The sequence below is a fragment of the Salvelinus fontinalis genome, chromosome 9, assembly GCF_029448725.1.
Source record: "Salvelinus fontinalis isolate EN_2023a chromosome 9, ASM2944872v1, whole genome shotgun sequence".
Lineage (NCBI taxonomy): Eukaryota > Metazoa > Chordata > Actinopteri > Salmoniformes > Salmonidae > Salvelinus > Salvelinus fontinalis.
Window position 1 is genome coordinate 42,923,463 of NC_074673.1, and position 27,323 is coordinate 42,950,785.

Here is a 27,323-nt window from a genome sequence, read left to right on the forward strand (position 1 = left end):
AACAGATCAGGTACTGCTGAGAGAGACAGTGATTCATTATTCTCACTGACTTCGAAAGAGCAATTAAATCTCTGGCTGCCAAAGCGTGCACAGCATTCTGTCCTTGTTATTTCATCATAATTGTTGATGTATATGCGCCAGACCTTTAGACTTAATCACAACAGCATCTCGACTTGCATGCTTCCAACGGTATTCTCAGATATAGGAATGGGGAAGACTACTATTTGGTGGAGAAAAATAACAGAGCTTTTAAACTCCTTGGCAGATATAATTGTGTCTCCAACATTTCCCACAAGAGGGCACTGTTGTTAATCTACAATACATGCTACAGCGATGACAAAAGTGGAACCATGTCACGTGGTACATTTTTTACACTAGGGAAGTTGCTCAATCTCGGCAACAAAAAAACAACATTTTTTAGGGTACTTCAATGAACAAGGAAGTAGATATATAAAAAACGATTTCTAGATGCGTTACCGAGGTAAGCGCCATGGATGACAATTGTAACGCTTGCCTTTGAAGTGTTTCCTCATGATGGGAAAAAACTACTGTAGAACATGTGTGATCGTTCTTTTTCAGGATGAGCAACACAATAACATCGGCTACATTTATTCGAAACCTCAACTATGGGGTTCGACGAAAACTGTCTGACTTATTGGACCCTCAAGACAGCTGGAAAGACGTTATTGTTTCAATACATAAACCCACAGGGGAGCCGAGGTACTCTCAGCAACATCTAAGGTAACGTTAATGTGCCAATCAGCTACTTCTCTGACGGGAGTGATACCATTGCCATCATAACAAATTGTTACCTTCTATCAAGCCTGCGTGATATTTTGTAACATGTTTTGGGTTGTTTCCCTTTTCTACTGCTCTATTCTTGAACAAACCTTCATATAACAGGCGATTTGAAGCAGTAGTTTTACAGGGAAGAAGTCCTACCATGGAGCTACTGAATGACTGGGGCACATCTAACAGCACCGTGGGAGAGTTAGTGGACATTCTGATGAGCCACAGGTTAATGGCTGCAGCCAGTATTATGCTACCAGGTTGGGTACTACAGTAGGCAATATGCATTAGATCAAGGACTTTCTACTATATTGACTGCCTGTTCATCTCTGGTCTGGCCTTCATGTGTGTATTTATTTCAACAGTGCCCCGTCATTATTTGTATCTAAATTCTATGTTTTACCCAGATGCAATCAACAACCCCCGTCCAGCAGTCCCCCAGCCACCTGATTCTCCCAGAGACAAAGAGATGGTAGGCAACAGCGATGCTGCAACAAGACTCCTGGGGAGGACAGAGGCACAGACAAAGGAACAGCCACCACCAGACAGCACCTCAGAGCCACAGGAGGATCAGGAACCCAATGGCACTGCAGGTGCACTACTGTTGTATGACCTGCACATAAATGTGTTATAATCACTGGAGGTGTAATGAGTGTCCAGAATGTAGTGATACATGTTGTTATATAGATTCTATATAGATTAGCTTTATAGGTTATTTTACTTGCGGTTTAATGAGATACATATAGTGACAGGATACTGTTATAGATTGTGTTTAGTGAGATGAAATGTGTAAACTAGGCCAATTAAACAAATCGATTAAACCTATTCCGACGTGTGTGTCACAGTGCACACAACATCCAGTAGGTGGCAGCATATGTGCGGTGTTCAATAAACCATGATAACTGTACCAAGAATTATCCTCATAAACAGGTTTGTCCATTGATCCTTAGGTTTTCTCAGGCTTTCTTTCCATGAGCTGAAGAAGATAACTGGTAATTTTGACGAGAGGCCAGTGAGTGACGGTGGGAGCAGACTTGGTGAGGGAGGCTTTGGAACGGTCTACAAAGGCCTCATCAATGGCAAACCTGTGGCAGTGAAGAAACTACACTCAGTAGGTGTTAATTGTTCTCTCTGGCACTAACACCTTATTGTTTGTTCAGTGTATGAGTCGAGTTGTTGTCCATATTTAATTATCCAGCACATTCTCAAAGGTGACTAAAACTTCTGTTACCTTCTTTTTAGATGGAAGACATCTCACTTGAAGAGCTGAGCATTCAGTTCATTCAAGAGGTCCAAACTCTTATGTTGTAGGTGTTTATTTTCTGCTGGTCCGTTGTTGTTTTGTGAGGAGTCCTTGTACGCTAGCTGACCTGCTGTGCGACCACTTCATTACAGCCCTAATTCATTAATGGAAGCAATAGCTTGCGTGTGCTCAATATCTCCATCGGACCATACATCTACCTCATATGTCTCCGCTAATACAAATCAACAGAGAAATGTCCTGAGCGACCTATCTTAGAGCAATACTTTACTTAGGAACTCTGCAGAGATTGGTTTTTAGATTGAGTAGTTTGGATTTACCTTCGACTGTCTTTAAAGTTGAAAGAACAGGCTACTCTTTGCCTGATAAGAGCCCTCTTATTTTCACAGGTTGAAACATGAAAACCTAGTAGACATGGTTGGCTTTTCACGTGATGGCCATCACCCCTGTTTGGTGTATGCTTACATGTCCAATGGTTCATTGCTAGATCGTCTGGCTTGCTTGGTAAGCATACATATCCGCCTGGCGTCTCCCTTTACTTTATTTATACAGAACCATTGAGATAAAAATAGATTTAGCAAGAGAGACCTTTTACAGGTACTTTGTCTTTGTGAATATATTTATTTCATTGTAGGATGGTAGCCCTCCTCTTTCCTGGCACAGGAGATGTTTGATCGCTGTGGGAACAGCCAGAGGCTTAGATTATTTGCACAGCAACCACCATGTCCACAGAGATGTCAAGAGGTAACTGTGGACATTTTCTATAATGCATTTCCCATGGCACTTTATCATATTTTAGACATTTTAATCATGGACGGACAACCTTGTCATATCAGTCTCAATGTTATTAATGAGTGCTAAATCATTTCTATCTGGCAGTGGTAATATTTTGCTGGATGAATTGCTTGTGCCAAAGATCTCCGATTTTGGGCTGACCCGAGCCTCAGCCACGCGATCGTCAGCGACAGTGATGACAGAGAGGATTGTGGGTACAACAGCATACATGGCAAACGAGGCACTCAGGGGCGAGATCACTCCCAAATCTGACATCTACAGTTTTGGAGTGGTGAGTTGTTCTTTACAGCTACACAAATGTATGGAACTAACACAATGCACAGACGTTATACAATACAGTGTGAAATCCACACCGCATTGATTTGATGATTATCTTAGCGACACCACATGACAAGTGCAATTGACCCTTCGCTAAGCCCCGCCCCAGAATTTTGGGCAACCAATGGATAGCAACTGTCGCCAAGTCCGACGCCTCGCATGAAAGCCAGTGAGGGCTATGGCAAAATAGTTTTCTTCAAAAAAATGTGTGTTTAAATGGAGTGTTTTTCCAAATCCGAAATTATACTTTTTTTACATTGTTTGCTAGCTCAGCTGGTTAGCTAGCTTTGTCTCATTGACCACCACACGTTGCTAATGCTAGCTAGCCACTTAATATAACTTGTTTTTTCAAAATGTAGTCAAGCTGTTGACAAGGTTATAGATACGGATTTTTAATTGAAATAATAATTGTGTCCTTCAAACTTTGCTTTCATTAAAGAATCCTCCATTTGCAGCTATTACAGCCTTGCAGCCTTTGGCATTCTAGTTGTCAATTTGTTGAGGTAATCTGAAGACATTTCACCCCATGCTTCCTGAAGCACCTCCCACAAGTTGGATTGGCTTGATGGGCACTTCTTACGGTCAAGCTGCTCCCACAACAGCTCAATAGGGTTGAGATCCGGTGACTGTACTGGCCACTCCATTATAGACAGAATACCAGCTGACTGCTTCTTCCCTAAATAGTTATTGCATAGTTGGGAGCTGTTCTTTGGGTCATTGTCCTGTTGTAGGAGGAAATTGGCTCCAATTAAGCGTCGTCCACAGGGTATGGCATGGCATTGAAAAATGGAGTGATAGCCTTCCTTCTTCAAGATCCATTTTACCCTGTACAAATCTCCCACTTTACCACCACCAAAGCACCCCCAGCGTCAAGCACTCCTCCAGCCTCTTTTAATTTTTTCTACATCTCACAATGTTCTTCTTTGTGATCCGAACACCTCAAACTTAGATGTGTCTGTCCATAACACTTTTTCCCAATCTTCCTCTGTCCAGTGTCTGTGTTCTTTTGCCCGTCTTAATCTTTTCTGTTTATTGGCCAGTCTGAGATATGGCTTTTTCTTTGCAACTCTACCTAGAAGGCCAGCATCCCGGAATCGTCTCTTCACTGTTGATGTTGAGACTGGTGTTTTACGGGTACTATTTAATGAAGCTGCCAGTTGAGGACTTGTGAGGCGTCTGTTTCTCAAACTAGACACTCTAATGTACTTGTCCTCTTGCTCAGTTGTGCACCGGGGCCTCCCACTCCTCTTTCTATTCTGGTTAGAGTCAATTTGCACTGTTCTGTGAAGGGAGTAGTACACAGCGTTGTACGAGATCTTCAGTTTCTTGGCAATTTCTCGCATGGAATAGCCTTCATTTCTCAGAACAAGAATAGACTGATGAGTTTCAGAAGAAACTTATTTGTTTCTGGCCATTTTGAGCTTGTAATCGAACCCACAAATGCTGATGCTCCAGATACTCAACTAATCTAGAAAAGGACAGTTGTATTGCTTCTTTAATGAGCACAACAGTTTTCAGCTGTGCTAACATAATTGCAAAAGGGTGTTCTAATGATCAATAAGCCTTTTAAAATGATAAACTTGGATTAGCTAACACAACGTCCCATTGGAACACAGGAGTGATGGTTGCTGATAATGGGCCTCTGTACGCCTATGTAGATATTCCATAAAAAATCTGCCGTTTCCAGCTACAATAGTCATTTACAACATTAACAATCTCTACACTGTATTTCTGATCAGATGTTATTTTAATGGACAACAATATTTGCTTTTTTTTTTTTTAAATAAGGACATTTCTAAGTGACCCCAAACTTTTGAACGGTAGTGTATGTTAGCTAGTTAAGTTAGCAATGTTATGAATACAACTCCCTTCTGTTGTCGACATCAGGATACCATTTCAGAGCACTAGTTATCTCCAACAAGTGGTTATAGCTTTGATTGCATGCTGACAGTGAATTCAGAGCCATTCAGTGGCTAGCTACAATACAAACATCATTTTACCAGGTTCCCATGAAGCAATTATAATGACATTCCACCATAACATACCCAAGAGTTTCCTGATTAGCAAGGTGTAGTCTGTGTTTAATTTCATTGTGTATTAGAAACACAGTTTGAGATCATTGTTAGGGGATTTCGCCAGTGGTTGAATGGGGAATTGGGCTGCCCAGGAAAATGTTGTCCGAGGTTGTAACAGTAACCAAGAGGTGCTTAGCGATGGGTCAATTTTGGCAGCACCTCATGTGGCTACACCACTCCATTATGACAAACAGGTAAAGTGTTAGAGTTTTGCCTTTCTCACCATCACTTTAAAGACCTAAATAGAGCCTAGAAGATACAGTGACAAGAATATTGAATTTATTGAGAAGCTGCAACGTAAGTAAAACTCATGAAACGGAATTGTCAGTTCAGCAGTTTACCTCAGTGCCAGACTCCAAAAACTACTGACACACACATAATTATCGGACCCTTAAGTCAGAATCATGCACCTTTGTCAGTCTACCAGCCAATCAATTTCACAATGTAATATCATTAAAGGTTGCTCCACAATGATACATTAAAAAACATGTTGGCAAATGTTGATTTAGGCTAATAATGGAAAGTGTGGGAACAGTAGTGTATGACATAAATGACCTTCTCTAATGTCAGCAGTCTAATATGAGCTCAGGTCATCTGTGTGTTGAACTGGTTGAACCTGGTCATAAACCAACAGCTACTGTCTCGTGTTCAGCCTGACAGCCCTGGGAACAGTATCTTCAATACAGCAAACTTTATTATTAGTGGAGAGTTATAGAGGCCTGTTGTTAGCTAGAGCCAAGTGGTTCATCTTAAGGTTTCTGTCATCTACAGGTGTTGCTAGAAATATTGTCTGGACTCCCGCCAGTCGATGAAAACCGTGATCCCAAGTTCCTGGTGAGCAAAGCAGCACAATGGAATCTTTCTCTATACTCTTCAGACTTCACCATCCCCCAATACAGTACACACGAATGCATGTTATCTAAAGAAAAGGATTTACTATACAGTATCAATCAAAAAGCCAGTTATTTATGCAGCAAATACTTACTTTCTACTCTTTGCTCCCTGTGGAACATAAGGCCACATTTGTACATTATAGATGGCAGTGCTTTATTTCTCTTGTCTGTCAGTGTAGTTACCACTGCAGGCAGTGGCTGATGGCTGTATGTGTTTCAGCTGTTTGTTACGACTTATCATTTGTTATGACTTATGATTTTTTATGGCTATTATGATTTGTTATGGCTGTCATAGATGGAGATGAAAGACGAGATTGACGAGGAGGAGATGGCCCTGGAGGACTTTGTGGACAAGAAGATGACAGACTGGGACCTGCCATTGGTGGAGAGGACCTACTTCTTAGCGAGCGACTGTCTCAGTGACAAGAAGAACAAACGGCCACTGATGGAAGAGGTGTGTGATGCCATTACAGTTGGTATCTCTTTAGTTTACGCTACTGTTTCCACTGGTATACAGTAGCAATGGGTACTTTGTGGTGCTTAGCTGTTAGTGATCAACACAATCGCTTACTAGCTGGGAGCCAATGCTTACAGTCTATATCACACTGAAATGTCAATATTTTAATAGGTCCTGACAGAGCTTGAAGATGTTGTCAAAAGCATTTCACTGGAACAGCTGGGACCCCAGAGTGAAGCATAGACAACAGGAAGAACGACTATCCCGCACTCATTTTCCTTAAGTTTACTTTGCTGAAGAAAAGGACCAAACATGTTACACCAGTCTTTTGTATTTTTTGCCAAAATAATGAATATATTTTCCATCTTTGTTGAATTGCTTGATATGTACTGTAAGTATATCATCGGACAACTGGCTGTAAAGAAATAAAATATAGGCCATTCAGTGTGTGTGATTTAAATATTTTTATTTTCCTTTAAAAAAATAAACTTAAGACCAAACATGACACTTCTCATGAGAAGGTATTCCCTTGTCCAAATATGAGGTGTTAAACTAGTGGTTTGCCTTACAATAATCCGTAGACAAGTGACTGTGGCAGAAACAAATTCCATTTGATATCCCAGTCTCTGGGACTCACCCTGCATGCACACCATATGCAACTTAGCTTCCTCTGAAGGAGTAATCTGAGATGTATCAATACTGGAAGCCCCTGTTGTCTGTCACTTAACCCTCGTTGACACTATAGATAGACGATCAGTACAGACGAGACCTTTAAATCACATGTATGTACAGCACTTGCATAGAAAAGTACATTTCTCAGCAGATGTGTTTTATGTAAACCACAATTATATCAAAAAGAATTTCCAATATAAAAAATAAACTGCACTATTAAAATTAAGAATGATGTGAGCAAATATGACATTTTTGTGGGGGTGGGGTTAGACCTCTTCATAGCTGTGCACACAGCGATGGAGACGTTTGTCTCAACTTTGGGGACAGGAAACACAAATTGACAAATGTAAGAGGAATGCAAGCATGTGAACAACTCATGGAGGGTTCGTCACAAATTCACATTAGTTGCACTAGCATATTTTTGTCTCAGCAACAACAGTGTAAAAACCTTCCCTACTCAACTTGTTCTAACTTCTGAATAGCTCAGTAAAATACGTTGCGAATGAAAGCAGTTACACCCTCATAGAACCTTCAATTTGACAGGCTACAAACGGATATTCTCAAGTGTGTGTCTCAGCTAAGTTGTCCTTTGGCGTGCATAGTTCAGTCTCTGGATGGGTTTTAAGGTTGCGTCAAATAAGCTTTCCCTCCGTGATCACTTGGAATGTTCCATTATGGAGCATGTGGGGGGGGGGGGGTGATGTTCGTTTAGTCATCCTCTTCTCCATCTCCAGGTGGTCTGGTGATGCGGTGTCCGCCCCTCTTCCCGGCAGGTCCTTTGGGCTTGGCGAAGGCCTGCTTGTGTGCATGCTGCTTGGGATGGACCTCCTCATACAGGAAATCACCAGTCAGCTCATCCCCATTGTCTATCTCCAGCTGTGGACAGTCAAACACATGAATAGTGAGGAGTTGGACTGTTATAACAAAACCAGGGTTGAAGTCAATTCAGGAAGTAAACTGAAATTCAAATTCCAAATTGAAACACTGAGGAACATTGGAATAGGAGTGTCAATATACTTGTGATTATCCCCAAACCTGAACCTACTGATACTTTCCTGAACCCTATGAAAGACCCTCTTCAAATAAACACAGGAACACTTTTAAATGTTACTAACACTTTGTATTGGTTGTGTTACAATTCTAATAAAATAGCTTGGCCTTTTGGTCCTTACCTTCTTCAAAATGTCAATTTGCATGTTATTTTCAACCAAGTCCACCAGGGGATTTTTACAGCTAGAATAGAGCATCCTCTCTTTGATGCTACACTTGTACCCCGGCATGGAATAAATGAACACTGCAGAAGAGAAAACAACAATGGAAGATGTCCCATCACAATCAAGAGATATACAACTTTGTGAAATATAAAGAGATTAACTTCAGTGAAATATGAAAGATTTAAGTAATGACCGCTTGGTGTCTTAAGTTGCTTACAATTCTGTTGTGTTCCTCTGTGAAAAAAAATTACGTAACAATTTTTTTTTTTTTTTTACCAGTGGACTCCAGGTAGTCTCCCTCGTGGGAATGTTTGTAGCGGAAGAAGTGATAGCGTGCCGACTCAGTGGGGATCCTCTTGGGCAGATCTTTCACCTCGGTCGGTTCAGTGTTAGACAACCTAATGAGCTCGTTGGGAAAGTCGATTTCCTATTGAAATGAAACTATTATGAATTAACCAGATATGACAGTTGGAAAATTACCCTCTAATAAAAGTGTCATTTCAGTTTTGTGTGATTTATCGAATAGCTCTTTTGAAAACCTGCTCATTATGACTTTAGAGAAAGAGGAGCGAGAACCAGGCAGTGCCAGCTCAAAGTGTCACAATTATGCCTTTGTCCCCAAATCTGATCTTGTGACACCAGACCTTGAATTTCAATGAGGAGAGTTGACAATGATGCCTTGGTCAGAAAGAGAACCACATTGTACTGTTCAATAAAACTCCCGACTCCAAAATTCCTTTGTCATTCTGAAGAGAATCCTGAGTATAAAGAAGGAACAGAACTTGTTCTTAACGGACTCACCTGGAAAAGCGACAGAGGGGGAGAAGGACTTACAAGTTGTACGTAGTTGACTCGTTTGTCCCTGAATCTTTCGAGCGCCTCGACAGCGTCTCCATGTATGGGGAAGGCCACTCCCTGCAGTGTCTGCTGCTTGGTATCCACACTGATGTCAGTCTGCACCTGAACACACAGCACAGAGACAACTATTTAGATTTGTTCAATTGTGTCAGTGCAAGTTTCACAACTCTTAATACAAAACTCAAAACAGACAGTCAAAAAAGTAGTTTCAAAACTCTACGCACATTTTCAATTGACTAAGTACAACACACAAAATCAGTCACTTTTTCACACAACTTTAAATCAGTGTTATCTATAAACATGTTTCACATTGCAAAGCTTGTTCATATAAAGTGATTGCCTTTCACAATGCAATGCTCACTTCTCACATGATTCTCTTCTCATTTGTTAAAATACGTTTTACTATTACTTAATCCGACTACTCCTATAGATTTTAAAACTGGTCTACTACATATTTTGAGAACTACATCATGAAAATGTCTGTAAAGTAGAAACATAAAGTATGATATATACTGAACTACTATAATGATGACTAGACTGATTTTACTTCAAAGCAAGTTTTAAAAATCTGATATTGATCAGATGGTCACTGTCCAATGAATGATGGTGCTCACTGTATCTTGCTTCTTTTGCTATTGGATTAACTGGTTGAAAACAACAATGTTGTGTGTTGGTGATTAAATCAATGTTCATGGTATTTCCCGGTAAACTTATATTTTGGATCAATGGTTATTTCGTGAAAGATGTCTTCAAAACACTGTACTAAGAGTTTAGAAAATGCACCAGACTTGTGAAAACAGCACAAAAACAACTGTACCATTACCATAGTCGACACGCAGCCCACTAGTGGTAACCCAAGTGGTTCAATCAATATTATCATTCTCATTTAACCAGGAAGTCCCTTAGAGATCATAAGATCTCTTTCCTAAGGAAGAGAAGGCCACCTTAAAATTAATATCAAGCAAATACCAGGCAAAATGATCTAGAACATTCATCCCCTCTCAGATTCTCCACATTGGGGATAATGACTCATGTGGCTGATATTTCTATATCTGGGCGGGAGAGACTGGAGGGATGAGGCACTTCTTCTGAATCACCTGAAAGACTGGAAATGGATTATACTGATGGATGGCCTCTATTTTTAGTGCTCTGTTTGTTCTCTTTGAATGAACGGCTGTCGGTTGTATACACATGATTGAGCAGCAGATGCGGTGCACCCACCTCATGTACCAAAAGGATTGTGGGTTTTATCCAACTACTTAGTCAAAGCAGTCTCTCTCTCGCTCTCCAGGCACATTTCAAAGCCACTTTGCTCCCACACAGATTAATGTTGGTATTATCTTCCTTCAACAACTGGGAGAAATGCAAACCTTACTTCCTGTTGTCTCCCTTCTAGCTTTTTACTGGCTGTATTTAGGAGCATGACGGACTGCTTCTCAGACTAATTCCTTTTATGGAGTTGGAGACAAGTCTTGTGACAGACAGGGTGAACTCTGCACAGCAATAATGTTGTTTCCTCTTTAAAGAACACTCGCCGTGGTTTGAGTTGAGGCTGAGCTTTTCAAGATAGACACACTTATTTTTGTTTAATCACATTTTATAATGGAAACGCCAGACAAAAGCGCACTTAACTAGCATCGTCATCATTAGTGGCAAGTAAAGCATTGGGCTATCACATAGCAGTGTACCCCCAATCTTATCAGTGGAGCCAAGCACAGGCACAGTGGTGTGACCTTGACCAAGTGCTCTCCCATGCAGAATCAATGCAAAGTATTGAATGATCATTCATCATCAACATTCAAGGGTGGCCCCTCATATAGGCTGACAAACAACATTTTAGTGCAAGACCTGTGCTTCAGTGAGACAACATCTATGCTTACAATGCATCATGACATTTCTGTCAAAAACAACCCATTTATAAACCTATGAGTCTTGACCCATACGGGACTAATATTCATATATCTGCCAACATCCTGCAGTTCCAACGCATCAGCACCTTTCCAGTGACTCTACGTGCCAGGTCGGCATTATGCACAGCTGTATTGCTGACATTGTGGTCTCCGGGGGGGGGGGGAAGGTATCACCAGCCGTCATTAACATTCAACACTGTGTCTTTTGGATTGAACACAATGAAAAGCAGATGCTACGGGTTGATTGTGCAGGGGCTCTCTGAATTGTCCTGAGTGGTCAGAACCACTCATTTCATCAGCTTTAACTTCCTTCCATATTAAGGCAGGTTTGCCTACAATACATGTCTTAGTTGAAAGAAAAGGCTTGAATCCACACCCATTTAACACTTTAAACCAACACAACGACTTTTACACAGAATGACTTTTAAACATCACAGGAAGTGTGAAGAGCGTTCTCTCTGTGTGAGTGTGTGCGCGTACCTCACTGAGTTTGATCCGCCTCAGTTCCTCCTCGGCAGCAGTGAGTGGTAGTGGTGCTGCCTCGGCCACCAGGTACTTCTGGTAGCCCCTCAAAGACATATCCTCCTGGGGGAGCGGGGAGAGGGCACCACGTACCAGTTAGCCGTCTACATACACAACTACTATTCACGTACAATACATATTTGACAATACTCGACCCTCCATCTTATATATGTGTGATAATGTGAATGCCAAATTACTGACGAGCTTTTTAAAGCAATCGCATACTGGAACGTTCTTCAATGTTTACGCCTCCACTTGAGCAGGGAAAAAAAACGACACCTCCAATTACAATAACCGTTGAGTGGCAAAGCAGACGGCAAATCAGCTCCTCGGAGTAAGAGGCTTTCACAAGCCAATCTCACACAGATAATCTAACCAACCTTTGTGGTGCCGAAGAGCTCATCTTTGATAAGTCCTCCGCCAAATTCTTTCTTCACTGTGGCCCTGGTAGCAGCGTATAACATCTTATGTCGCACCTGTTTGAAATAGAATGCGTTAGTGAATACACCAAGGGGTACTGGAAAAGCAGTCTCTTAACATGCATCTATTCCATCCCCTTTCTATTTCATCAATGAATTGCAGTGATTTTACTCTTGTTGTTCAAACACAACTCTTTATTCTTTTCTTGCCAACTCAACACATGCTTCCCTTCTTTTTCCAGAGGATAGCTAACTGTGCCTGGATAAGCACCAGATAAACACAGCCCATTTGGGATGTTCCAGTCTTAGAACATGTGCTTTGTGGTGTTTTGAAACCTCTGCAGATTTCCAGACACGCCTGGACCCGTGGCACGCCGCCTCCGGATAGCGGGTAGGAATGTCGAGCCCTGCCCGGTCTGTTAGAATAGGATGCTATGCTAGTCTATACACTCTCTCTACCACTGTCAAAAGAAGGCCAGTCACATTTATCCTCCTGTCCCTGCAACATTCCTCATTCTTAATTGGACCACTTCATTCAATCAGGTAGAGCTCAATTTCTTTCATTCTCTGTTGTTGGGTTCTGAGAATATGAAATATACTTAATCATGTCACTGAGGGAGTGCTGAGGTTTAGAGGGTCTACACCAGAAGTGAATGGTTATAGGAGGAAGGTATATAGTGTGTGCAACTAATTGAATGCAGCTTTATTGACCGTCTAGGAAGAAGCTTTCAAAGTGTCCGTTGAGTTTATTACCCTGAGAATGAGAACCAAGTCATTACATCAATTTGCAACAGTTGTGATGTTACCTGCATAAAGAGCAGGCCAAAAGCTAAAATGTCCCATTTGCACTACACTACAAACTACACATAGGCTAACAAACAGTTGAGCACTAATGGCTGGAATGACCAAGTATGCTATTTTGTGTCTTTTTTTGTTGTTGTTGATTTTAACCACCATTTCATATGACCGAAAATAACTTCTGGACATCAGAACAGCAATCACTAACCTCAATTTGATTGAAGTTTTCTACTCACAACGAGTCAGCAACACAGGACATAGAGCTCACTCCGGTCCAGGCCCTAATCCCCGAGACTCGAGAAGAGAAGGCACTGTGACAAAACTATGTTGGCGAGTAGATAAACCGCCTCTACCCTCGGTTCTATTGGCGAACGTACAATCACTGGAGAACAAACTGGACGTGCTCCGTTTGAGACTATCCTATCGACGGGACCTGAAGAACTGTAATATCCTATGTTTCTCGGAGTCGTGACATGGATAATATACATCTAGCTGGTTTTTCTATGCATCGGCAGGACAAAACGGCAATGTCGGGTAAGCTCAAAGGGGACGTGTGTGTCTCTTTGATAACAACAGCTGTAATATTAAGCAAGTCTCAAGGTTCTGCTCACCTGAGTTAGAACACCTCATGATAAACTATAGACCATACTGTTTACTAAGAGTTTATCTATATTTTTCGTAGCTGTCTATTTACCGCCACAAACCGAGGCCGGGAAACTAATACCGCACTCTACGAGTTGTATAGGGCCATAAGCAAACAAGAAAATGGTCATCCAGAGGCGGCGCTCCTAGTGGCCGGAGATTTTAATACAGGAAACTGAAATCCAGCATGTCACATGTGCAACTAGAGGTGAAAACTCCACACACAGAAATGCATACAAAGCTCTCCCTCGCCATCCATTTGGAAAATCTGACCATAACTATATCCTAACAGGAAATACCGGTGACATGACCAATAAGGAAGTGGTCAAATGAAGCATATGCTAAGCTACAGGACTGTTTCGCTAGCACAGACTCAAATATGTTCCTGATTCATACGATGCATTGAATTCACCACGTCAGTCACCGACTTCATGAATAAGTGCATTAAGGAGGTGCCAGAAGGATTACAGGGACGTGTAGTCCGAGCATGCGCTGACCAACTGGCAAGTGTCTTTACTGACATTTTCAACCTGTCCCTGACCAAGTCTGTAATACCTACATGTTTCAAGCAGACCAAGAACACTAAGATAACCTGCCTAAATGATTACCGACCTGTAAAACTCACGTCTGTAGTCATGAAATGCTTTGAAAGGCTGGTCATGACTCACATCAACACCTTTATCCCAGAAACCCTAGACCCACTCCATTTTGCATTCCGCCCCAACAGATCCACAGATGACGCAATCTCTATTGCACTCCACACTGCCCTTTCCCACCTGGACAAAAGGAACACCTACATGAGAACGCTTTACATTAACTACAGCTCAGCGTTCAACACCTTAGTGTCCACAAAGCTCATCACTAAGCTAAGGACCCGGGGACTAAACACCTCCCTCCGCAACTGAATCCTGGACTTCCTGACGGGCCGCCCCCCCAGGTGGTAAGGGTAGGTAAAAACAAATCTGCCACGCTGATCCTTAAGACGGGGGCCCTTCAGGGGTGCGTGCTCAGTCCCCTCCTGTTCTCCTCGTTCACCCATGACTGCATGGCCAAGCACGACTCCAACACCATCATTAAGTTTGTTAAGGACATAACAGTGGTAGGCCTGATCACCGACAACAATGAGATCGCCTATAGGTAGGTCAGAGACCTGGCCGTGTGGTGCCAGGACAACAACCTCTCCCTCAATGTGATCAAGACAAAGGAGATGATCGTGGACTACAGGTAAAGGAGGGCCGAGCACGCCCCCATTCTCATCGACAGGGCTGTAGTGGAGCAGGTCGAGAGTTTCAAGTTCCTTGACGTCACTAACGAACGGTCATGGTCCAAACACACCAAGACAGTCGTGAAGAGGGCACGACAATGCCTATTCCCCCACAGGAATAGGTCCTCAAAAAATGTTATACAGCTGCACCATCGAGAGCATCCTGACTGGTTGCATCCGCAAGGCACTAGAGGGTAGTGCGTATGTCCCAGTACATTACTAGGGCCAAACTTCCTGCCATCCCGGACCTCTATACCAGGCAGTGTCAGAGGAAGGCCCTAAAAATTGCCAAATACTCCAGCCACCCTAGTCATAGACTGTTCTCTCTGCTACCGCACGGCAAGCAGTACCAGAGTGCCAAGTCTAGGTCCAAAAGGCTTCTTAACAGCTTCTACCCCCAAGACATGACTCCTGAACAGCTAACCAAATGGCTACACGGACTATTTGCATTGACCCCCACCCACCCTCCTTTTTAACACTGTTGCTACACTGTTTATTGTCTAAGCATAGTCACTTTACCTCTACCTACATGTACATATTACCTCAATTACCTCAACTAACCGGTGCCCCCGCACATTGACTCTGTACCGGTACCCCCTGTATATAGCCTCATTACTGTTATTTTATTGTTGCTCTTTAATAATTCTCTTTTTCTTGTTTACTTCAGTTAATTTAGTAAATAGTTTAACACTTATTTTTTCTTAAAACTGTATTGTTGGATAAGGGCTTGTAAGTAATAATTTCACTGTAAGGTCTACACCTGCTGTATTCGGCGCATGTGACAAATACAATTTGATTTGGTCTTGACTGGCCGCATCACCGCTCGGAATGGCAACTGCTTGGCATCTGACCGCAAAGTGCTACAGAGGGTAGTGTGTAAGGCCCAATACATTACTGGGGCCAAGCTCTCTGCCATCCAGGACCTCTATACCACACGTGTCAGAGGACGACCCTACATATTGTCAAAGACTCCAGCCACCCAAGTCATAGACTGTTCTCTCTGCTACCGCACAGCAAGCAGTACCAATGTACCAAGGCTGGAACCAACAGGACACTGAACAGCTCCTACCCCCAAGCCATGACTGCTAAATAGTAAAATAGTTAATCAAATAGCTACCTGGGCTATCCGTATTAACCCTTTTTGCATTAACTTTTTTACTCATCACATACGCTGCTGCTAATGTTTATGATCCATCCTGTTGCCTAGTCATTTGATTCCTAGTTATATGCACATATCTACCTCAATTACCTCGACTCGGTACTGGTACCCTGTGTATACAGCCAAGTTATTGTTAATTATTACTTTTCTATTATTTCTTTATTATTTTCTTTCTATCTGCATTGTTGGGAAGGGCCCATAAATAACTATTTCACTGTTAGTCTACACCTGTTGTTTACGAAGCATGTGACAAATAATATATTTTTTGATAAGTAAGCTATTCTACACAAAATAAATCTGCTGAGAGGCTGCGTTGTGACTGTGAGCATGTAAAGGGAGACCTGTGTCATTGACACGACTGTGCTACATAATTTGCAGAGGGAACTTATGTTAACAGGGAAGTTGACGTCTCTGTGTCAGGTGAGTTGCTTACAGGAGAATGGTCAGGTGACCAGGCCAGGAAGATCCACTCATAGCCCTGGTTGTTGGAGGAGTCCAGTCGGTACAGGATATAAGACGGCAGGTGGTCCTCTAGTAGAGGCAGGACTAATGAGTCGTACTCTTGGTCCCATGTCTTTGATGCTTGCCTAGTCACGCCCAAAGCAAGTTGCTCTGCAACACAAATTCAGTAGTTGCGCATTCAAAGTGAAAACGTAATATTGGTGTATTAAATCTGTTGGGCTTTCCTAAATCATGGTAACTGTTTTTACTTCTAAAAAGGATGAAACAACCTTCGTGACAAACTTTAGATCTGTTTATTTATGATCAAATTGGTGGAAAAATAAACACTTCTTACCATCCTCAATCACAATCTTTAGGAGTCGATATTGGTTTCCACTCCTTGCACTGGCAAAGACATCCTTCACATCGTTACCAGCTGGAAAAACAGATGTTAAGTGGGTTTGTTTCTTGCATTATGGGAAGAAGCCTCTACTGAAATCTAGGACACCATGCTAGTACTGGCCAATCCCTCACATAAGCCCATACAGAGAACGTAGGATGCAACGTAGGATGAATGCAAACAAACATAAGCAATCTCCTTCCCCAAAGGGTTAAGCCGATCACAGATTGGATCACACCACTAATATTTAGATGGATGTTGTCAAGGTTACCATATACAACTGTTTTGTGAATAGGATCCTCATGCACCCATGTTGTGAAAACTACATTAACGTTGCAGACAACGCCATCTAACATTACCTGTTTAAGTAGCCTATCACTTGCATAAATAATTCAATAACTGTGCAAATGAAAATGCACAAATATTGATACACTATATAAATAAAAGTATGTGGACACCCCTTCAAATTAGTGGATTGGACTATTTCAGCCACACCCGTTGCTGACAGATGTATAAAATCAAGAACACTGCCATGCAATCTCCATAAACAAACATTGGCAGTAGAAAGGCTTTACTGAAGAGCTCAGGGAATTTCAACGTGGCACCGTCATAGGATGTTCGTCAAATGTCTGCTAGAGCTGCCTCGATCAACTGTAAGTGCTGTTATTGTGAAGTTGAAACATCTAGGAGCAACAACGGCTCAGCCGTGAATAGGTAGGCCACAAAAGCTCACAGAAAAGGTCCTCCGAGTGCTGAAGCGCGTACAAATCGTCACCTTTGGGATGAAATGGAATGCCGACTGCGATCCAGGCCTAATCGCCTAACATCAGTGCCTGACCTCACTAATGCTCTCGTGGCTGAATGGAAGCAAGTCCCCGCAGCAACGTTCCAACATCTAGTGGAAAGCCTTCCCAGAAGAGTGGAGGCTGTTATAGCAGATAAGGAGAGACCAACTCCATATTAATTCCCATGATTTTGGAATCAGATGTGTGATGAGCAGGTGTCCACAGGCACTACATGACCAAAAGCATCTTTCATTGGGTTGAAAGCCTTCAGATAATTTGGTGTAGGCCGTGAGTGAGCTCATTTTCTATGTGTCTGATAGGTTCAGGTTGCGGCTGTCTGGACCATTTTACATTTGAACGCCAACTGTTTCAATGAAGGCGTTGCCCGAGCCAAAATGACCAGCGTGAAAAACATGTTTATTTTTCGCTTGAGCAGAGGCAGGAGCAGATATGGCCGGCCATTGTTTTTGGACATATTGCTACTGCTGCTACTTCTTAGCAGAGAATCAAATCAATAATCACAGATAGCTCGCTTCCGTTAACTGGCTAGCTACAGTCGCTACTTACAGGAATCCGCACTTCAAATGAGCTTGCTCTAACATCGATTAAAAACAGATTTTCAATTGAGATATATACAGTTCAAACATGCCAAAAAAGCAACAACAGAATGTAACTGAAATAGCTACCCTGTATGCCCGTTTGGTGGGACATTTTGTCTTTTTATCGTAAGAAAGGAAGATGAAGGAGAGAACCAAGCCAGGGTAAGGAAGTAGGAAGCTGACTAAAGTAACTTCATATGTCGTCATCATCAGCATGGTCACGTGGTTCAACATGTCACGATAAGAAATAAAACACATGAATGAATTATTACGTTCCTGCATTATTCAAATGACAACAAAACATATATATATATATACGATACTTTGACCTCATGATTCAGGAAGTCTGATCGTTTTCTATACACTGGAACGGACGAACTAGTTATTTTATAGGCTATATGCTACAGTCTAGCTTGAGGGGCATGTCACATTTGTTTAATTGTATCCATTCCAGTCTAGAATGAACTGTAACATCTGATCTGCAGCGTTACATCGGCAGTGTTACATTTGTAATGTTTGCAATGTATCCTATTGTTTGCGATGCAATGCTTCCGAATAACACAACCAAATTTCAGATTTCCGTTTTAAAATCTAGTAGCTATAGATACGAGTCTACACATTAGGCGTATAATCAGTATCATTAGGCTATTTGTTGGCAGTGGACAATAACTTGAACTATAAGCTAAATTCAATTAGATTTAGGCTATATGAAGATGTATCACACATTGCAATGACTAAGAACTTTGTTACAGGCCCACATCTGTGATTTCCACATTTGTTTGTAGGCTCAGTTATCTCATCCTAAAGCCTTGGCAGGGGACTGTAATATGCCGACGGATTAAATTGTTTAGACTAAAGTTGCATTTGGAATTGAAAAGCATTATGCAATATTCAATATAATTGTGTTTTACTCCAATATGCTATTGCAAATATTTGCCTTTTGTTATGCAATTGATATTTTGATTAATTCAAGTTGCGTCCTAGTGTAAACCTACGAAATATTTTTCCTCTTTCGGTGATGTGAGGACATAGCTGTGAAAGCCTGCTTAACACAACATCTGGAATTGTACAGTACCACGAGGCTTTTTTTCAAATGCTTCCTGTCTGCTGATTTCATCCCCTCCCCTCCGGATATAAATAAATATTTCACAAGGAAATAAATAAATATCGCATTAGGGAAATCACCCTGCCACCAGTGGAAGCTCAATGTGTTTGTTACATTGCAACGCACTGATGGTTTGCGCCCGTCGTTCGGATAGAAGCATATATCCACAGCGCGCCTCTCCAGCGTCATCACCACAGACAGAGGCCAGTGCTGACAAAGCAGCGCCTCGCTGCCCTGCCCCGCCGCTGCATGGACAGCCAGCACAATGGCAGAGGATTTGGGGGGTGCCTCTGTTTTAGCAACAACAGGTCGCATGGATAATCCCGCCACAGCCGAGCCAGCCGTGTTTACCCCTCGTAGTTACGACGATTAGAGCGCCGCTGTCGGCTCGCAGGGCTTGATGAGGCAGGAGAGAGAGCCGAGCGGGGCTTCTCGTCCTTACAATACGGATTGAGAGGGAAACGCAAAGCAACGTGGAACAGGTAAGTGCGTGGCGTACGTGTGCGTGGCGTGCGTGTAGACTATCCATATCAAAGTACAGGGGATGCTTTCTCATGAAATCTATATGCATGTATATGTATATATATGTATATATATGTATACACACCATTATTGTGCAAGGGGTAGGTTTCAGTTGTGTAATCAGATAATTCCATTCGGGGTTGCTAAAGCATAGTGTTATCTGAGATGGGCTAGATCTGCCGTGACATTAGCAGACACACCACATCATCGCTGTTGTGACGATGTGGAGATGCATGTGTTCATCGACTTAATGATTGAGCTCACATGAGAACCAGAAATAGCTAGAACGAGGGAGAGAAGGGGAGATTTCAATTATGGAACTCGTGTTCTGAATTTCCTGTAGTTCTTTTATGTACGTCCTTCTTATTGGTCAGGACAGCAGCAGACATATTTCTTAAGGTGGTCCAGAAGAAAAACATGCTGTGTGGATTTATTTAATTTAATAATAATAATTTATTTGAGCAATCTACATCATCATCATCACATAGATGATGATGATATCTCAGTCTTAATGATTGATAGAGGGATGTTTCACTCTGCCTCTTCTGATAAAAGACCATCCACTGTGAGCTGAGCCATATAACACCAACAACACCTAAGGTAGCACATTACAGCAAGAAAAACATGATGCTGGTGAAATGTAATATCCACATAGCCCAGTTTGACACTGCTCTTAATCTGGGGCCTTACATGATCATACAAATTCCCAGTGTGGATATTTGAGGAAACCGGGTCGGAGGCGGAAGAGGACAGATTTGGGAGCGCCAGGAAAAGGCAAGGCAGTCAAGGGGTGAGTTAGTGGGTGAGTAAGTGATGAGGTGGAGTCCTGGAATGAATAATAGGCGACAGATTTAAAAATACAGAGGGTTTACTGTCCTGCTGGGAACTGACCCAAGCACTGCCCGGCAGTGGAACCAAAATATCAGCATGATGGTGCTAAATCTGAGGGATGTGCAGCTAAGTACTTAATGTGAGCTCCAAGAGACTTCCTTGTATGACACTGTATTTTTACATGATCTAATTGATTGAGGGAAGGGTCTCTGGAGAACCTCTGAAATCAAAGGTCATCCCTGGCAAATTAATGGATTAGAAGAGAAATCTAAAATAAATGCAAATGGACACCATTTTGAGGACAAAACGACCATGATGAAGCTCTGAGGCTGCACTGTTGAGCAGACTGATAGATTGGAGTTAGGACCTCTCCCTGACGTTTTTCTCAGATAATCTCAGTCTGGATGATGGACTGGTTGTCTGTCCTGCTCTTGGTATGATGATTACAGTACGGAATATTCTGAGTAGTCTGAATTTAGAATAATACCAATCTGGACAGATTTCTCTGTTATTTCCTCTATTATCTCAGAAATATTTCCATTGTAATCCACTGTGGATTTCACTCAGGCAATGATCTTCTCTCCCTCTTCAGGTGGACTGTGGCTTGGGGTCCTTCAAGATGGATATAGATCCCTGCTTCCGCTATTATTTCCAGCACCCATGGTCCCGTCTGTTCGTGGCCTACCTTGTCACCTTCTGCAACTTCCTCATCTTCGCCGAGGACCCTGTCTCCCACAGCCAGACGGAGGCTCACATGATTGTGGTGGGAAACTGCTTCTCCTTCATAGTGAACAAGTACCCTGGCGGAGGATGGAGCGTCCTCAAAGTCATGTCGTGGCTGATGGCCATTGTCACTGGAATGTTTGCCGGGAAGTTCATATTCCACCGCAGGCTCTTTGGTAAGTCATGCGCGCCTTAATGAAGAATGCAGCCCTACAAACTAGGGCTGTCCCAGACTAAAAACAAATCTTGGTCGACCGAGAGTTGTCTGTTCTTTCGACCAATAGGATGGTTGAAATTTTAAAACGTGTATTTTTCCATATATAGACACACCCTATGTTTGATTCTGCCATTAAGCTCCTAAAGTTGCCGGTAATAGGCTACACCAGCGGTCGGCAACCTTTTCCATTTGGAGTGCCACGTTATCCTACTATTCCTACTGATCTGCGTGCTGATGATTCATCTACTGATGATTGCACATTTTGTAATATGCACATTTTTGTGGAACAGTTTCATTTCATTTATAATAAAGTCTTTATATCTTGAAATCAATGTCATGTGGTTAATCAAAATTATATCTAAAGGAAAATTATACAAATATAAAAGTCACTTCTATTGCCTTTGCCAATATGTAAAAATAGCCTGAATAAAAACATTGCATCCCGCAGGTAAAAAATATCCTGATTAAAGATAAATATCCTATACATCACATTGGCGACAGCAAACGTGCAACATTGTATAAAATATGTTGGGCCCTCAGAGTTTCCGTAAACTATTTGCGCAAGGGATAAGAAGTAATCAGGTAGGCCTTTTTTTAATGCCGTTTCCACTGGATCAGAGCATTACATTTTCTCCCTTTTCATGCTAAGTCGTTATCTAAAGAGAGAGCTGGAAATATTTTTCAAATAGGCTTCTTTGAAGAACTATTGTCATTCTCAATGGATGTAAAAACAGACTTTGTTTACTTGCTGTTTGAGATCGAAGCAAAAATGACTTTGAGAAGCTCCACAGTGGTGGTGAGTTAAGACAATCAGAAATAGTATCAGATCCCCAAATGGGTACATTTATAGGTCTACATTTGCGCGCAGGCCAGGTAGACTAGGCCTACTTCTATGCGTGTCCTTACTAAACATTGACAGGAGCGCTCCAACCAAAAGACAATGAATAAATTGACAACTGTTTTCTCACAAGTGTAGCCTAAGTTGTCCGCTCTGCAAACAACGTGTCCACACCTACAATGACAATGGTAAGACTGTAATAATATATTGAATGCATTAACAGAAATGACCGTAACCAAACAAACATTGTAGATTAGAAATGATGGTATTTAACAGTAAATGTACTACTGATGATACTGGTGTGCCATCCCTGCTGCCTCCTCAATGGATTAGTCCACTCAGACAGGTGTGAATCAGACGGGTGTCTCGTGTCATAAAGCCTAAAATATATTTGCCACTGATCGACTTAAACAATCTTGGTCGACCAACAGCCTATAGATCAAACAATCGTCCAGTCAACTAAATGGGGTCAGCCCTACTACAAACACAACTGAAAAGTCCATCCATTCTCATGAGATGTTTTTGTGATGTTAGTTAGGGTGGGAAAGAAACACCTGCTATCCTAAACACTGACACACATTATACCACCACTTCTCTACTGTATTTGATCAGCCTCAACTCCTCCATCCTCCTGTCCTGTCACCTTCTACTGCATTTGATCAGCCTCAACTCCTCCATCCTCCTGTCCTGTCACCTTCTACTGCATTTGATCAGCCTCAACTCCTCCATCCTCCTGTCCTGTCACCTTCTACTGCATTTGATCAGCCTCAACTCCTCCATCCTCCTGTCCTGTCACCTTCTACTGTATTTGATCAGCCTCAACTCCTCCATCCTCCTGTCCTGTCACCTTCTACTGCATTTGATCAGCCTCAACTCCTCCATCCTCCTGTCCTGTCACCTTCTACTGCATTTGATCAGCCTCAACTCCTCCATCCTCCTGTCCTGTCACCTTCTACTGCATTTGATCAGCCTCAACTCCTCCATCCTCCTGTCCTGTCACCTTCTACTGCATTTGATCAGCCTCAACTCCTCCATCCTCCTGTCCTGTCACCTTCTACTGCATTTGATCAGCATCAACTCCTCCATCCTCCTGTCCTGTCACCTTCTACTGCATTTGATCAGCCTCAACTCCTCCATCCTCCTGTCCTGTCACCTTCTACTGCATTTGATCAGCATCAACTCCTCCATCCTCCTGTCCTGTCACCTTCTACTGCATTTGATCAGCCTCAACTCCTCCTGTCCTGTCACCTTCTACTGCATTTGATCAGCCTCAACTCCTCCATCCTCCTGTCCTGTCACCTTCTACTGCATTTGATCAGCCTCAACTCCTCCACCCTCCTGTCCTGTCACCTTCTACTGCATTTGATCAGCCTCAACTCCTCCACCCTCCTGTCCTCTCACCTTCTGCATTTGATCAGCCTCAACTCCTCCATCCTTCTGTCAACTTCTACTGCATTTGATCAGCCTCAACTCCTCCATCCTTCTGTCCTGTCACCTTCCTGCCACCTCACATATTCTTTCTCACTCCCACACCACCCCCTATCTCCTCACTCCCATGCCATCTACACCTCCACCCCTTCCTCTTCCACACGTTTTTTACACTTGACATTTTTGTCATTTAGCCAACGCTCTTATCCAGTGCAACGTAGTTGTGAATGCATACATTTATGTACTGCTCCCCCGTGGGAATCGAACCCACAACCCTGGCAGCACTCCGTTACCTCTCTCCTCCCTTTTCAGACTACATCCACCCCCCCTTCCACTCCTCCCTGCCACCCCCCTCTGTCCTCCCTTCAAACCCACCCACCCACCTCCCTCCTTTGCATATCACAGACCTGCCACTGACTGTGACCCTTCCTTGGCACTTCCTCTGTTTACCCTGTGAAGGGGCTCAGATGACTTCCTGTAACTCACTCCTTTCATTTCCCGCTCACTTAACCCGGGATATTGGCCGGGCCGTCTTCCTCAGATGAGATGTTAATGCCTGTAATTAGTGGGGTCACAGCCTGGATGATCTTTCTAGTGTCTCCGGTCTCTGACTGTCTCCACAGAGCATGAATAGAATCTGAGGGGACCATGACTATTCCATGTGCTGCTGCTCTGTAAATATAGAATTGTAGTCTTCACTTAAGGGAAAGGGAAAATTCCCATTATGCTTCCTCTATGCTAATGAATGGGTATATTTCTGATAGCTGCTCTGTCCTTCCACATCTTCCAAGGCTTAATCTATTGAATTATCCTATGATTACTTATTTTTCTATACCTGGATGCCTCCACTGTTAATTTTCATATGAACTAAATGTGAGAGTTTGAATCCACTTAGCTTTTTTACTCCTACACAAAAGCAGGCATCTTTAATGCATTTACAGCACTACAGTTCCGTTGATCTTTCATAATTGCTAGGAATCTTGTCACGTGGTCTTCAATCGGTACTCAGCGTGGCTTTCCTCTGAGGGCAGTGTATTCAGGTCAGTGCTCTACACTTAAAGCCCAGGGCTTCAGGGTATACGGAGAGAACAGAAAGCAAAGTAGACTGCCTGCTCCTTTCCCAGCTAGCATATAACGTTCTGAGAACCATATGTCCAATCCAAAAATTATATTTTGACCAATGGGTAAGATAATATGTTAATAATGTAGATAATCCTTTGAGAAAGCCAATGGTCTAAACCAAAGGAGTTTGCTGAGGGGAGGACGGCTCATAATAATGGCTGGAATGGAGTGAATGGAATGGGTTCGATATCATTCCATTGATTCTGTTTCAGCCATTACAATGAGCCCGTCCTCCACAATTAAGGTGCCACCAACCTCCTGGGGTCCAAACCTCATGTCTCTATTATAATCCTTTCAAACCCAGCTAGCACATAACGTTCTGAGAACCATATGTTTTTTAGAGCTTGGTGACAGCGTGGCTGTCCTATAGTTATTTTGCACACAACCGTACCACAATGTTCTAGGAATGGTACGGGATACCCAGCTAGCACATAACATTCTGAGAACTTGCAATAAGACTTTTAATAATACTGCTAGCTAGGGGCCTCTCGAGTGGCGCAGCGATTTAAGGCACTGCAGTGTTTGAGGCGTCACTACAGATCTGGGTTCAATCCCGGGCTGTGTCAAAGCCGGCTATGACCGGGAGACCCACAAGGCGACGCACAATTGGCCCAGTGTCGTCCGGATTAGGGGAGGGTTTGGCCGGCCGAGATGTCCTTGTCACATCGCGTGCGGGCCAGCGTATGCACGCTGACACGGTCGCCAGTTGTACGGTGTTTCCTCCGACACATTGGTGCGGCTGACTTCCAAGTTAAGTAAGCAGTGTGGCTTGGCAGGGTCGTGTTTCGGAGGACACATGGCTTTCGACCTCTCCCGAGTCCACACGGGAGTTGCAGTGATGGGACAAGACTGTAACTACCAATACGGGAGAAAAAGGGATAAAAATAACAAGGTCAACAGTTCTGAACTCCAAGCACAGATAGGACACATGGAAATTCATTTGATTAGGCATTCATCATGCAAACACATTTCTTTTTTTGTTGTGGCACAGGGTCAGTGTGATTTTAAACATATGATCTTCTGCTCTCTATCCATGGGATTAGTCCAGTGTGCCACCAGGATGGAGCTAGTGTGCCTTATTTTTTTAACTCATACAAAGCTGCTAATTTTAGTCTATTCAAACAGACCCTATTTCAAAGGAACAAGCACTCATTAAGATCAGGTGTGGCCAATTAGTGGGTGTGGTCACCACACCTGAACACACATAACAAGATAGAGGATAGAGATAGTTTTGTTGATGCTGAGAACGGAACGCATATTTTTATAAATAACATTCTTAGAATTTTTGGGGGACTGTTACTAATGATTTCTTGTGGTTGTTATGGAACGTTTTCTTAATGTACTGAGAACATGACTTTACATTGAACCATGCAGAAAAGTACAGAAATTCTCACAGAAGAACATTATTTCTTAACATTCTCTGAATGTTCTGATAACATGGCTTTAAATAGAACCATGAGGAAAACATTGTACTGAAATTCCCACAGAAGAACGTTGTTTCTTAAAGTTCTCTGAACAATTTGAGAACATTAATTTAAATAAAACCACAAGGAAACCTGTAGGAAATGTTATGGGAAGGTTGTATACAAAATAACCATAGGACAACCACGCTTTCACCAAGCTCTAAGAAACATATGGTTCTCAGAACTTTGTGTGTTAGCTGGGTATGGTTCTCTTTTTTTTATGTAGTTCTTGGCAATGTTCTCGGAATGTTCTAAAAATGTGAATTCTACACAATAACATAAATTAGCTCTTAAATTCCGTTCTTAGAACATGAAGAAAACTAACCTATAATTTTCATTATCAGACCGTTAATAAAACCTCCCAGGAAAACGTTCAAGGAACCAGAGTAAAATGTTCTGAGAAACCCCCCGCAACCTAAAAACAAACGTTCCCAGAACAGGTGAAATGTTCACTCCTGTTATCAGAATGTTTAAAAAACATTCCCTTTTACTGGTCAGGAAACACATGGGTTCGTTCCCACAACCAATGTGAAACCAAAAGCATACGCTCCCACAACTTCCAAGGAACCAAATGTGCTATCTGGGCTCTCTCTTTTTAGAGCTGGAGCCAGGTAGGACTAATGCACTTCACAGGCCACAGAGCAGAGCAGCACAGAGCACAGAGTGCAGAGGGAACAGATGGTGTATGTGTGGGATTGAGTGAGTGTGCGATAGAGAGAAGCAGGGAGAGATTGAAAATGAAGAGCAATGGCGAGGGACAAAGGAGCGTTCAGCACAACAAATTTGCAATGCTGTTATGTAAT

At 42.5% G+C, this 27,323-nt stretch overlaps 3 protein-coding genes across 4 annotated transcripts in view; 2 read left to right on the forward strand and 1 right to left on the reverse strand.

Moving 5' to 3' along the window:
- The first annotated feature begins 343 nt into the window (after positions 1-343).
- irak4 (interleukin-1 receptor-associated kinase 4) lies at positions 344-7,032 on the forward strand. Its single transcript, XM_055934509.1, has 12 exons — positions 344-481; positions 580-741; positions 904-1,049; positions 1,197-1,382; positions 1,740-1,900; positions 2,032-2,096; positions 2,440-2,554; positions 2,685-2,794; positions 2,930-3,116; positions 6,010-6,072; positions 6,427-6,585; positions 6,760-7,032. Exons 2-12 carry the CDS (start codon positions 581-583, stop codon positions 6,829-6,831), a joined length of 1,425 nt encoding a protein of 474 aa, XP_055790484.1. The 5' UTR covers positions 344-481; position 580; the 3' UTR covers positions 6,832-7,032.
- Positions 7,033-7,037: 5 nt separating this feature from the next.
- On the reverse strand, positions 7,038-18,474 carry LOC129862649 (twinfilin-1-like). The gene is made up of 9 exons (XM_055934510.1): positions 18,359-18,474; positions 16,843-16,923; positions 16,480-16,658; positions 12,145-12,240; positions 11,723-11,827; positions 9,309-9,434; positions 8,751-8,901; positions 8,433-8,554; positions 7,038-8,136 (listed from the first exon to the last, which is right to left on the reverse strand). The coding sequence occupies exons 1-9, from the start codon at positions 18,381-18,383 to the stop codon at positions 7,969-7,971; spliced, it is 1,053 nt and encodes a 350-aa protein (XP_055790485.1). The 5' UTR covers positions 18,384-18,474; the 3' UTR covers positions 7,038-7,968.
- An 871-nt stretch (positions 18,475-19,345) lies between these two features.
- Positions 19,346-27,323, forward strand: part of tmem117 (transmembrane protein 117) — a 99,799-nt gene continuing 91,821 nt past the window's right edge. Inside the window, exons 1-2 of one of the 2 annotated variants that reach the window (XM_055934508.1) lie at positions 19,346-19,858; positions 21,322-21,628. In XM_055934508.1, the coding sequence (XP_055790483.1) occupies positions 21,349-21,628 (280 nt within the window). In that variant the 5' untranslated portion in view covers positions 19,346-19,858; positions 21,322-21,348. The remainder of the gene's footprint in view (positions 19,859-21,321; positions 21,629-27,323) is intronic. The other variant, XR_008760799.1, reaches the window with a different exon arrangement.